Source organism: Impatiens glandulifera, chromosome 3 (assembly GCF_907164915.1).
Source record: "Impatiens glandulifera chromosome 3, dImpGla2.1, whole genome shotgun sequence".
Lineage (NCBI taxonomy): Eukaryota > Viridiplantae > Streptophyta > Magnoliopsida > Ericales > Balsaminaceae > Impatiens > Impatiens glandulifera.
In genome coordinates this window covers 23,492,613-23,504,736 of record NC_061864.1, presented here as the reverse complement: position 1 = coordinate 23,504,736, position 12,124 = coordinate 23,492,613, and the positions used below count along the sequence as shown (strand labels likewise).

The window sequence follows — 12,124 nt, the reverse complement described above, 5'->3', positions numbered from 1 at the left end:
ATTTAATTATAAATACCATTTTCTCTATGGTCTACTGGAGAGAGATGCTTCATCAAAATGGAATAAGGTAGAAAAATATTGTATAAAGTTCTATAATAATAAAAAAATCAAAATAAACAAGAGCTCGTCTGATTTTGGGTTATTTGAAAAAGAAACAAGATTCGTTTACTTGGTTTTTAATTGGTAATATATTCTTATATTTAAAGTTTAAAAAATATAATTAATGTCAAACAAGATAGGGCCTTTTTAATATTGGGGGTATTTGAGATAGTTATTAGTTGTTTTTTATGGTTATTTAATAAAAAGTTAGTTTGTTTAGATTCTAATTGATTGAATTATTATTTTTTATATTTAAAATTTAAATTTTATAAAAATATAATAAGAATATTTTAATTGATAAATTTAATGATTGATTATTTAAAAAAAATTAAACAAGCTCTAAGAGCTCACTCTCATTTTTTTTATATACAATTTTGAATAATGGGTTTAGAAAATCTCCACTTTATTAACACACTATAAATTCAAAAAAAAAAAATCTCCAAAGAAAAGCAAATAAAATTCTTTTTATTAACTTATAATAACAATATTTAATCAAGATTATTTATAGATATAAATATTTAAATATTTAAACAAATTTAAAACAAAAGACTTCAGAACCCTAAACAAAATATATTACTAACAAGAAATTACAATATTTTACAACATATTTAAAAAGTCATCAAAAAATAATTGATTAGAATTGTACATTGAGTCATACATAGATATAAATAGTAATGTGTATTAACAAAACTATTATAATATATATATATATATATATATTTAAAATATGAAATTAAATGTAAATGTTGGATAGCAAATATGATGCCAATATCTACATTAATAAAAAAAATAAAAATAAAAATAAAAAGGAAATAAAGTTGTTTGGTTCAGATCAGTTCATGGATTTTAAATTGCCTATAAAAAGGAAGCCTAATCAATAGTCTAGACTACATTTTAATACTTACTAAATATGACCTCCTTTTGTGGCTAATTATGATTTATTTATTTTTTAAGTTATTTTGTTGACACCTAATAGATTCTGATACTATCTAATTGTATAATTAATATGTATATACTGGAGTAAATGGACGCTGTTTCACATTAAAATATTGCAATTTTGTAATTAAGATCATATAAATAACACCCTTTCAAAAACAAATCATGTAAATTTAATTTTTATTTATTAATATTTCTTTTAGATGTTATAATTTCATGAAGGATGATGCAAATGAACTTATACGTGCGGTATTTACGTGAAAACACATGTTATGCTACCACAAAATAAGCTCTGGTAATTAATTAATTTAATATAGATAGATATCCGAATTGAGTCACATCTTATGTCATGTTCAAATTAAAATAGAATTCAAACCATTTCATTATTATTATTATTATTATCTCTTGATCATATATCTATATAAAAATTAATATATTACATCAAACATTTGTGACTTAGAATTGTATGTGTTTAAGGGGTAATTAATATTTTTTTCATTAAATTTGGTATGAATTTTCAAATTATTTATTAGTAGATACTAGATAGTGTATTTTGATTCTTATAATATGATATATATTATTAACTTTAAAAGTTAACAAAGTTAGTTAAATATATTATTTATTTATTTTTTAAATTTAAATATCAATAATTATTTTGTTTTCTAATTTTTTTAAAATATTTTAATTTTTACTTTTTGTTTAATAATATAATTATATTTTGTTTGAAAATAATAACATTATTTTACTTAAAATCTCTATAGTAATTTATTTAGCAATAGGATTATTTAAGAGTATAATCAGTTTGGTTCAGTCAATTTGTACACTAAATTCAAATGGTGAATGTCGGTTTAGAAAACTTTAAATTGTTTCCAATTTATTTTTCATTTGACCGCTTCAACCAATTTAATTCGTCCCAAAAATACATTTTATAAGAGGTTAAATCTTAGTGCTGAAGATTGAATCTAGAATAAGAACAAATTACAATAAAGATAAAAAGAAAAATTCAAGAAGGAAGATGTTATATTATTATAATGTTAGAAATTAATTATTCATAATTAAATATAAGTCTTTATAAGTAAATGAAGAGTACTCTTTACATATGAATTAATTCTTATTATATATATATATATATATATATATATATATATATATATATATATATATATATATATATATATATATATATATATATATATATATATATATATATATATATATATATATATATATATATATATATATATATATATATATATATATATATAGTCAGGTTTAAAATACTTCAAACTAGATAAAAAGTGTTAATAATTAAAACACATTAGTATATAAAATAAAGATAAATACTTATTTCAATATACTTAAAATTTGTTTTAAAAATAAAATAGCAATAAAACATTAAAAAAAAGTGCCTATAAATTGATATAAGGTAAAAACCATTTAAAGAGGAAGAAGAAAGACTTCACTATTATTATTTAATTGTTACTTAATTATGTTTATGTACTATTTATTTATTATAATATAACTATACATTTAAACAGAGCCGGCCCCGAGTTCGGGGATGCCCCAGTCCCCGTTAGAAAAAAAATCGATATTTTTGTTACCTTAAGTCGAGTTAAAAAATTTTAATAAAAAAATAGTTTTTTTTGTGAAGTTTGAACTCATACCCAATTAAAAATTCTAACTTTTTATCTAGAACCACTAGACTACAATATCTTTTGTTCAAATTTTACAATATATTTCATCAAAATCTTACTATTTTTAATAAATGGGCTACCTTAGTGAATGGGCTGTCCTAGCCCGAGGGCTTGCCGGACTTACCCCAGCCGGCCCTGCATTTAAAAAAAAATTAACAGTGATCAGTGAGTCGGATTAACAGTTCGGCCAACGCTTGAGTCTGTTGCAATTTAAAATTTTGTTTCTCATTTGGTTTTGTCAATTGAGTAGGTCTTTTGTTTAAATAAATAAACTTGTATATACAAAAATGAACAATAGATTAATGAACAAGCTGATTAATTCATTTAACCCATAACGTACAAAGCCAGTAAAGGGTTACTTTTCTTACAATTTTTTAAAATTAAATTTACTAATAAATAATCAATCTCTTTAATACCCAATATCTAGAACTATAAATTATATAATTAGACTCCAGATGTCAAGTTCACATATAACTACCCAACAAAGGTTCTTTAATGCATATAAAGGTCCGCCACAGCATAATCTCCGGGGGCACCCTAAAAAATAAAGGTAAAAAATATAATACACTGAAAAGGCTTAAACCAAAATCATAATACACATTAATATTATATAACAAATCTGTCAGAAAAATTTCAAACCATATGGAAAAATCTTATACAAACTTTGTTGATTTTTCAGAGATTGCAACAAAATAACAGTAGCTTAATAAAATTCTATATATATAGAATGTTGGCCAAACAATGGTAATATAATTGTACAAAAGATAGGGAGCTTGTTTGCGCATAAACGCAACAAAAGTACAAAAGTTTGGCAATCGAATACTAAACATATTTACAATATTTCCAGCGGTCACGATTCCAACATACCTCGATCAAGGACCAAGAGATAAAGTTGTCTTTGCGGCAAGATGAATAAGAGCGATCCTGTGGTATGTGTTTCGGAGCTTCTTGTGTTTCTGAACAAAAGCTCCAATCTCAATCTCTTTATCCAACAGCTGCTGATGCAATCTCTCTGATTCCTCCTCATTTTTCTTCATTGCATCTGACAAGATCAAATTAATATTAGTCCAACTTCAAAACAATGAAAAACAAACTTGGAACAAATTATGCTATATATTATTATTAAGATACCTTCAAGCCTATGTAGCAGAGAGGCGGGCGAATAAAAGTTTAGCACCTTGTGTTTTTGCATCTCTAACTCACTTAGCTTCTCCAAAGCGGTAGCCAATTCGGTGGTTCGAATAATCCTGCACTGCATAAAGTAAGAAAAAAAGCATATATCATGATAAGGAAAAATATACATTTGTTATGTTAAAAAAAAACACATTGATCTAGAAAATTATCATGAAATAGAAACTGGTGTTTATACAAAATGAAGTAAAATAAATCACACTATAATGATGATCATGATCAGAACAAATCTTGTACTTAAATGAAATCGCGATTGTTCCAGCTCAATGATGGTTAAAATCTAAGATTAGAAGAAAAATATGTCAATTACACTACTCACCTGATTCCTTAGTTCCATTATCCGTGGTTCTTTCTCCAGATTTTCCCCTAGTTAAAAGTAAAGTGTGGTTATGGTTGAAAACGAGTAATTAGCTGGAAAGAAAAGAAAAAGGGAAATTGCACAAGGTGAAGAACTCACTAGCCAGCTGCAAGGTCTCTTTTCGAAGTTCATCTTTTACCTGACAATCATGTAAAATCCAGAAAGGAAATCTCATTATTGGAGAGAAAATTCTCAAGTTAACAGCAAATCACACAAGACTCAGAGCCTACGTACCTGCAACTAAGTTATTAAACATATTGACCTATTTGAAAACTGGTATTTTGTCAAAATCTCATTGAAAAATTGCCAAAATTAAAATTGAAAGTGAATATTTTGTTTGGTATAGAATTGCTTTCTAAGATTCAAATTATTTTATGGACATGATCCAGATTTTAGTGTGAATTTTGGATTTATTAGGTATATAGATTATTTTTTGTATAATGATCCAGATTATTTATCTGATCATTGTCCAGATTATTTTCTAGATTATTCTAGATTTATCCAGATGATAAAATGTGATAACATATAGGCTCATCTGAATACTATATTAACTTTAAACTAGTCTCATTTTTAAGACTTGACAACTGAAACAAGAGAGAATGACAGTAAATATGCTTGAATTTGACCAACATATCAATAAGGATATTAATACCAAACTCAGAATCCTAATACAATTAAAAGCTGACAAACAATCTCTAAGCTAAAAATGGTGTCTTGTTTTAAAAAAGTAACAGTCGTTCTTAATTGTGAGTTCATCAGGTAAACCATGAGCTACATAGACCTTGCCATAGGAAGGGGTGGTTTCATTTGTTGTTTAATAATTCATCACCAGATTAAGCCAAAGAAAATATAGTTGAAAGAATAAAAAAATATTGGTGTTAAAAAATGTAGTTACTTACACTATTTTGAGTTTTGACTTGTTCAAGTGAAAGTAAGAACTGATAGTATGCATCTTTGTCGGACAAAAGCTTCCGCAATTCATCCAAGCTGAAAGAAATTATAAAAGCAATCGGTTTATAATGTAACCTTAGAAGGAAAGAATACAATCAAGATAAAAAGGGATGAAAGCACACAACATGATGTTAACTATACAAATCAGAAGCCAAGTCAGCAGCACTGATAACTTGGCTTCTGAATTTGTATGTTTGACACTCGAGAACCATTTATAATATTTAATTTCCCCAAAGAAAATTAAATTGAAAACCCCCAGAAGATTTCTGAGAACCTGAGAAGTCAATAACTGACTACAATTTTATCTCAATTCATGAAAAAAGAGGGCTTAAGGCTTTGTGGATCGAACCCACTCATAGAAGATCAGTCTTGAGCTTAAGAGATCGAGGGTCTCAAGTTCAATTCCAACTGAAAACACCTTGATTGAAGTGGGAGTCATGGCGGCGGGATGCTATGCTAGCCTCTTCCAAGGAAAAAAAAACCTTTGTCTACAAAATAAAAGGCTATGCGGAGCTGATTTCTAGCTGGAGGTTCAGGGCTGGTGAAGGACAACATAAAAGTAACCAACCCAGAAACTGTAAAACTAACCCATGGATGGAAAAGTATGTAAAGGTGTTTGTATTCAATTGTGAATAAGATACAAAGAGGATCATATTACTTCATGTCTACAAGCAAAAGATCTGCAAATTCGCTTAATTGCAATAAAAAATCAAAACAGTATACTGCTAACATTTCATGATAGTCATCAAAACATCAACCCAGAAATATTTTGAGTTACAAATTATGAATAGAGAGTCACTGAAGCTTACCTTTTATCTTTTAATTGAGAAACAATCCCTGCAGCCTCAGAAGGTGAAACAGAAGACGACTGTGACTGGTCTGCAGGCCTATGTATGCTGAATCCACTGGTGGAACTTCCAGTAGGTGTCACTGGACGAGATGAATTTGGAGAGCTGAAGACAGATGGTGGATACCATGAGCTTGTTGGGATCTCCTGTGGGCGAGGTTGATCCTGCTGCTCTTGAGAACCCCTGCCAATAGAAAAAAACAGTTCTCTTATGTCCAACAAACACACCATCACAAGAAATTTGATTTATTGTTTATGGTGGCTACAAGTTGTGAACAACACCAAATAATCCATGCCAGTAAAGAAACTGATAAAGGATAAACATTTATTACAGCCTTACAGGTCTATTCATCATCAAAACTTAAAAAGCATACACTTAACTATAATATCTGCACATGAATTCAGTCCAAAATCAATAACAAAAACTAACAGATTCATAAAAATACGATCTTAACTAAATAAGCAGAATCAAAGTTGAAAACTTCCGTAGAAGGATCATAAGAAAGTCAATGATTTCGATCTTATAAATTCTGGCGAAAAAAGAAAACCTAAAAGAGGGAATTCAGCATCGATCGATTGAGTAAGGGAAGAAGAAGGATTACCAGAAGGACTTAAACATAATTATAACAATTGAGCCAAATGATGGATGGCCGGCGGTCAAGTGAAAAATCGGAGAAATCTCTGAATCGACTTTCTTCAATATTCTATTTCCTTCCTTCAACCATTTGGTTTTGTGAAACAAAACACAAAGAAAATACACACAAACTAAATTCCAGGTGTTCATTTTCCATTATTTTAATTTTATATTGCCATACATTAATAAAAATAAATAATTAATAATATTTTTATATTTTATAAAAAAAATATTTTTACCAAAAAAAAAATAAACTCTTAATATATCAAACTATACCAGGTATACAAATAAATAGACACCATGTCATAAGAAAATAGAAAAGTCAAATTGTATCATATCACTTTAATTCAATTTAATTGTCTTACATTCTTTCACTACAAATGTCCCAAAATAATTTCAACTAAATGAAAGAATTAGATCATAACATTAAAAACAGTACATGAAGTGAATTTAACTCTATTGTGTTATATATTTTTTCAGTTATATGGAGTGATCGAGACTTTTCTCCACATGTAAATAATGTTATGTATAGCACTTTGAATATCTTGCCAAATTTATTTCTCTCGTGTTATATATTTTTTTTCAGTTCTATTGAGTGATCGAGATTTTTCTCCACAGGTAAGTAATGTTATATATAACACTTTGAATATCTTGCCAAATTTATTAATTTTCTATTTAAGAATATTTTTACATTTTATTTTACTTTTGAGATACTATATAGCTTCCTAGATTCTCTTGGTAGATTTATAATATAGTCATGATTTCATTTTCATTTTTTTTTTGGTAGATCAATGAGTTGAAAAGATTAATATATATATATATATAATAATACTTAATTTCGGATTGTCGGGTCGAGAGTTGTGGCTAGTTTGAATGTATATGTGAGAGTAAATGGATACTTGAGTCAGATCGTAAGTTAACCCACCCATACAATTAAAACGGTTAAAAATAAAATTAAAAATAATATAGGTATGTTTCGAACTTGCAACCTAACAAAACAAGTACAACCTTTAATCAAGTGTGATTGAAATGTAGTTTGTCGATGAATATTAGGCCGACAACAATTGAAGGTGGTTACAAAATATGAATCAAATATTTGATTAACCAAAGTGTGAGGTCACAATGCTATGAATCAAATATTTGATTAACTAAAGTGAGAGTGTAAGGTCACGAGATGAGAGGTTTATTGAGAAAAAAAATATGTGATGAGATATGTGTGAAGATAAGTTGTTTTACCGAAATGAATAAAATGTGAAATGAGAGTGTTTTATTTTTATTTTAATATATTATTCATGATTTATTAAGAATTTTAAACATTGAATACATATTATTATAATTATTTTTATTGAATATATTTTGTTTATATTTTATCCGTTACATCACATAGAAATAATCCTAGTTATTTTAATATAGAAATAATTTGATAATGTTAAATTCTATGAAAATTGTAATATTGCATTATATGACAAATATAGCATTAGAAAAATTATGAAACTAATATAAGAGAATTGATGTTACTTTGGAATTGTCAATATTTTAATATTATATTTTTATCATATAAATAGGAATCTTTAATGAAGAAAGTAATCAAACAAAGATATTCTAAATCATGCTAAGCAACTAAGCATAACTACAAACTTAGAACACTTGCCAAATTTGAATTTTTCCCTTATATTACTAAACTTTGAAAAAATATAACTAACCAATTAAGTTTATAAAAAAATATATTTAATCAACGAATCTAAGTTATTTTTTTTAAATTTTAATATCAAAATATTATTAATCTATATTATTTAAGAATAATAAGTAAAATATTAAAATTGCATATGCCCAACTATATTCAATCATCAAATTGCATAGGCTCAACACTATAGATATACGTCAGGCGACAAATGAGTCAAATCGTTCGTGAGCCGTTCGCGAGCCACTCGGTCAAAACTTGATTTGAACTTGACTTTGACTGAGTTCAAGCTGAGCTCGAGGCTCGTTTAATATTCGAGCCGAACTCGAGCTCATATAATGCTTGCTCGAGGCTTGTTGAGTTTTTTCGAGCCAGATAATATATAATTGTAACCCCCGGAAAAATCTTGTCTCGAAAAAAAACTCTAGGTTCAAGAAATTTTAGCCTCAATTTGCGTGTTATGAATCTTTTTAAAATAAAATATTATTTTAAAAGATTAAAACAAATCTTGACCGTTTGAAAATAATTATAAAAATAATTAATTTGAGTTCAAGTTAAAATAATATTTTAGATTTGAAATAATCAAATTAAAATTTAATTTTTAGAAATTTGTATTTAAATTAATTAAAAATAATTAATTTAAGAGATTATTTATTTGAAACAGATTCACCAACGTTTTTTTCACAAGTGAGTTTCGTTTGGTCCGTAGTTAGGTGATACTTGGGAAAAAGCTTCGTGCTTCATCCTCTGTATCCGTTTTAAAAATGTTATCTACTTTATAAAATCTTTGATTTTGAAATTGGTTTTATAATGTTTTATTTTAACCAATTATTCTTCCGATCATAGACATGCACATGTTTTTATGTATTTAAAATTGTAACAACAATATTTAAATGTTGGTACTGTGTTGTTGACGATGACTAGAGAGGAATGTACTTGAAGAATATCAGTTTTAAATGCATTGGGGTTTTTAAAATGAATCCCAAACGAGTTTATCAAAATAATTTTTTTTAAGAAAATATTCTAAAAATATTTTGAAATAATTTTCTAATTTTCTGGATTTCTAGAAAATGGTTCGGAGTCTCAAAATTACAACAATAATTTTGGAAATTAAAAGTGCAACAAAACAGACCTTATGTCCTCGGTCCTAGGTGCGCTTTTTATTGATCGGGGCTAAAACCCTCAGTATTGGGGTTGGAAGTCCCTTGTCGCAGTTTAGAGATCCTTGGCCGGGGTGTTGAAGTCACCGGTCCTAGATTAGCCTGGGACTAACTTCATCGATCCTAGGTTTGTGAATTCTTGGTCGGGTGCAAGATTCCTCGGTCCTAGGTTAAAATCTTTGGTCGGATGTCAAAATTCTTGGTCGGACCTTTTGGTCCTGGTCAAAATTCCTCAGTCCGACCTTTTAGTCCTGGTCGAAATTCCTTGGTCGGACTTCTTTGTCTTGATTGAAATTCATTGGTCGAACCTCTCATTTCTCAAGAACATCAACTACAGGTTTTGCAGTTTTGATTGAGACTTGAATTCTTTGATTCAGGGGCCTGAATAGATTCACAAAGCTACCAGGATCATTATGAGCATCATCCCGACGTGTCATTCAATCGGAATGATGATCCATTCAACCAAAACAACTTAATGTAAAATCAGGTTTTTGTTTTTTTGGCTTTACTAAAGTGTAAGGAGCTTACCAATAACTTTATTATATTTCATATGATTGATTGTAACTAAAATATGAACACTGCCTATTCGTTTTGACTAATCAAGAACTTGAAATTTTTATTTTTTATGAAAATTTTGATTTTGATCAATTATGATCGGGATGAATTAAACATGATTCAAGTAGGTTCCTAACATCATTAGAAACATGTTGGGAAACTTTATGGGTTTCTCACCAAAAAAAACCCATTTTTAAAATTTAAATTTGGGATTTTTTGATTAAGATTGATTGATCGGTTTTAACTTCAACATAAAGCTTGTAAATGATTCTAGGATCGTTTTTCAATCACAAATTTAACTATCAAACAATATACAAACTTATGAAAACTGAAATATAAAAAAAATTCAAATTGGAAGGTTGAATTAAAGGATGATTGGAAGCTTACCAAAGATTAAAGAATACTCCTTACACCTTAGGGAAGTTTTGGAGATGCCTGAATCCGAGCTTTGGGCCTTACACAAAATTTCCAAAATTCCAGAAAGCTTGAAGCTTTAATTGCGGATTTCTGAAAATTTTCAATTGGAGGCTTGAGAGTTGATCTCATGGCTTCGGATCAATCCAATGAGTCTATTTATAGCCTCTCAAAGTCGGTTTGAGAAGCAAGTGGGTTTCATTGGAGTCAAACAACCATAATCGTTTTGGTTATTTTCCGGTTAGTCATTGCTAGAGGCCGTGGTGATGCGCCTAGATGTAGGGGAAATGATAAAAAAAAATAAGGTGATCATTTCACCTTTTGAATAGAGTCAAAAGGTTAAGAAACGCGAAATTCCATCTTTGATAAATCGAAGATGACAGCGGATGCTTATTCGTCCGGCGTCGCGAGGAAGACAAAGACGTACGGTGAAACAACGTCGTTGTGGGCTTCCGCGTTTGAGCGTCGATGGAGTGCCAAAATGACATTACTGTTGTATGCATGTGTGGTCCCTAAGCGTTACATCAACGTGTATGCGTTCCGTTCACGTTGGAAGAGACGAATTATTTGGTGATTCGTTGCTTCACGTATGCATCTTCTTCCGTTGTAGTGGGCGACACGGGCAACTCCTATGCGTTGGATGATGATTAAACGCCTATTCGGAGATTGTGGCTTCTAAAGCAGTGTTTCTTTCTGGATTTCGGCTACACCCGATTATTGATATATTTTTTTTTATTTAATCTTAAGGGTTTTATTGAAATTGATTTTATTTCCACCCTTTTGACTTTCCTTTTAAATATTTATAAAATATAAAAAATATTTAAAATAAATATGACATATATTTTGCCAATTTATTTTATTTATTTTTGTATAATTTTAGGTTAAATAAATAATTTATTTGTGATAAAATGGATACAACATTTATTTTAATCTCCTTTATTTTACTAAAATTAATTTGAGATAAAATGAGTAAAACATTTATCCCAAATTATTTTATTTATTTCCTTTGTCATTATTCTTAACTAATTTAGGATTAAATTATCACAATAATTAATCCCATTAATTGTTTAATTAGGCTTTGACTTTGGTTTTAATTATTTTTGTTTTATTTATTTAAAAACAATAAAATAATTATTTATAAATTTATAAATTGGGTATCTAGACTAATTTGAAGACTTGATCATGCTTAATTGAGAACTATTGCAAAGTAGTGTTCGATGGGGAGAATTGATCAATATTACACTCTAACTCTAGAATACGGATTTTTATAAATATTTTTTATTTAATTAATATTAAATATTAAAATTTAAAACAATATTTTTTTCTTCCCACTCTCTATCTACTCTCATTCATAGATTTATTGAGAAAAAATTTAGGAAGAATCTATAAGGTAAAATCGTCTAATAACACTTATTTTATTCGCGTTTATCGATTTCAACGAGTTAAATCGCGATTTCACTACGATTTTGTTTCGAAACGAGTTTCTTTGACTCTTGAATCATTTTCGCTCCGTCGACTCGCAAACTCGAACGAGTTTACGAGTTGACTCGCGATTTTGACAACTTTGGCCGACAATCTATATTATTATATTCTATTAGTAAACC

At 28.3% G+C, this 12,124-nt stretch overlaps 1 protein-coding gene across 1 annotated transcript; it reads right to left on the bottom strand.

The window, feature by feature from the left end:
- Window positions 1-3,415: 3,415 nt before the first annotated feature.
- Window positions 3,416-6,826, bottom strand: LOC124930968 (vacuolar protein-sorting-associated protein 37 homolog 1-like). The gene is made up of 7 exons (XM_047471346.1): window positions 6,679-6,826; window positions 6,039-6,260; window positions 5,178-5,265; window positions 4,378-4,417; window positions 4,240-4,286; window positions 3,861-3,981; window positions 3,416-3,771 (listed from the first exon to the last, which is right to left on the bottom strand). The coding sequence occupies exons 1-7, from the start codon at window positions 6,693-6,695 to the stop codon at window positions 3,602-3,604; spliced, it is 705 nt and encodes a 234-aa protein (XP_047327302.1). The 5' UTR covers window positions 6,696-6,826; the 3' UTR covers window positions 3,416-3,601.
- Window positions 6,827-12,124: the final 5,298 nt, after the last annotated feature.

Coding starts and splice junctions, on each gene's coding strand:
- LOC124930968 (XM_047471346.1), bottom strand. Junction 4,418..5,177: donor AAGTCAAAACTCAAAATAGT/GTAAGTAACTAC, acceptor CATGATTGTCAG/GTAAAAGATGAACTTCGAAA. Junction 3,982..4,239: donor TAATGGAACTAAGGAATCAG/GTGAGTAGTGTA, acceptor TACTTTATGCAG/TGCAGGATTATTCGAACCAC.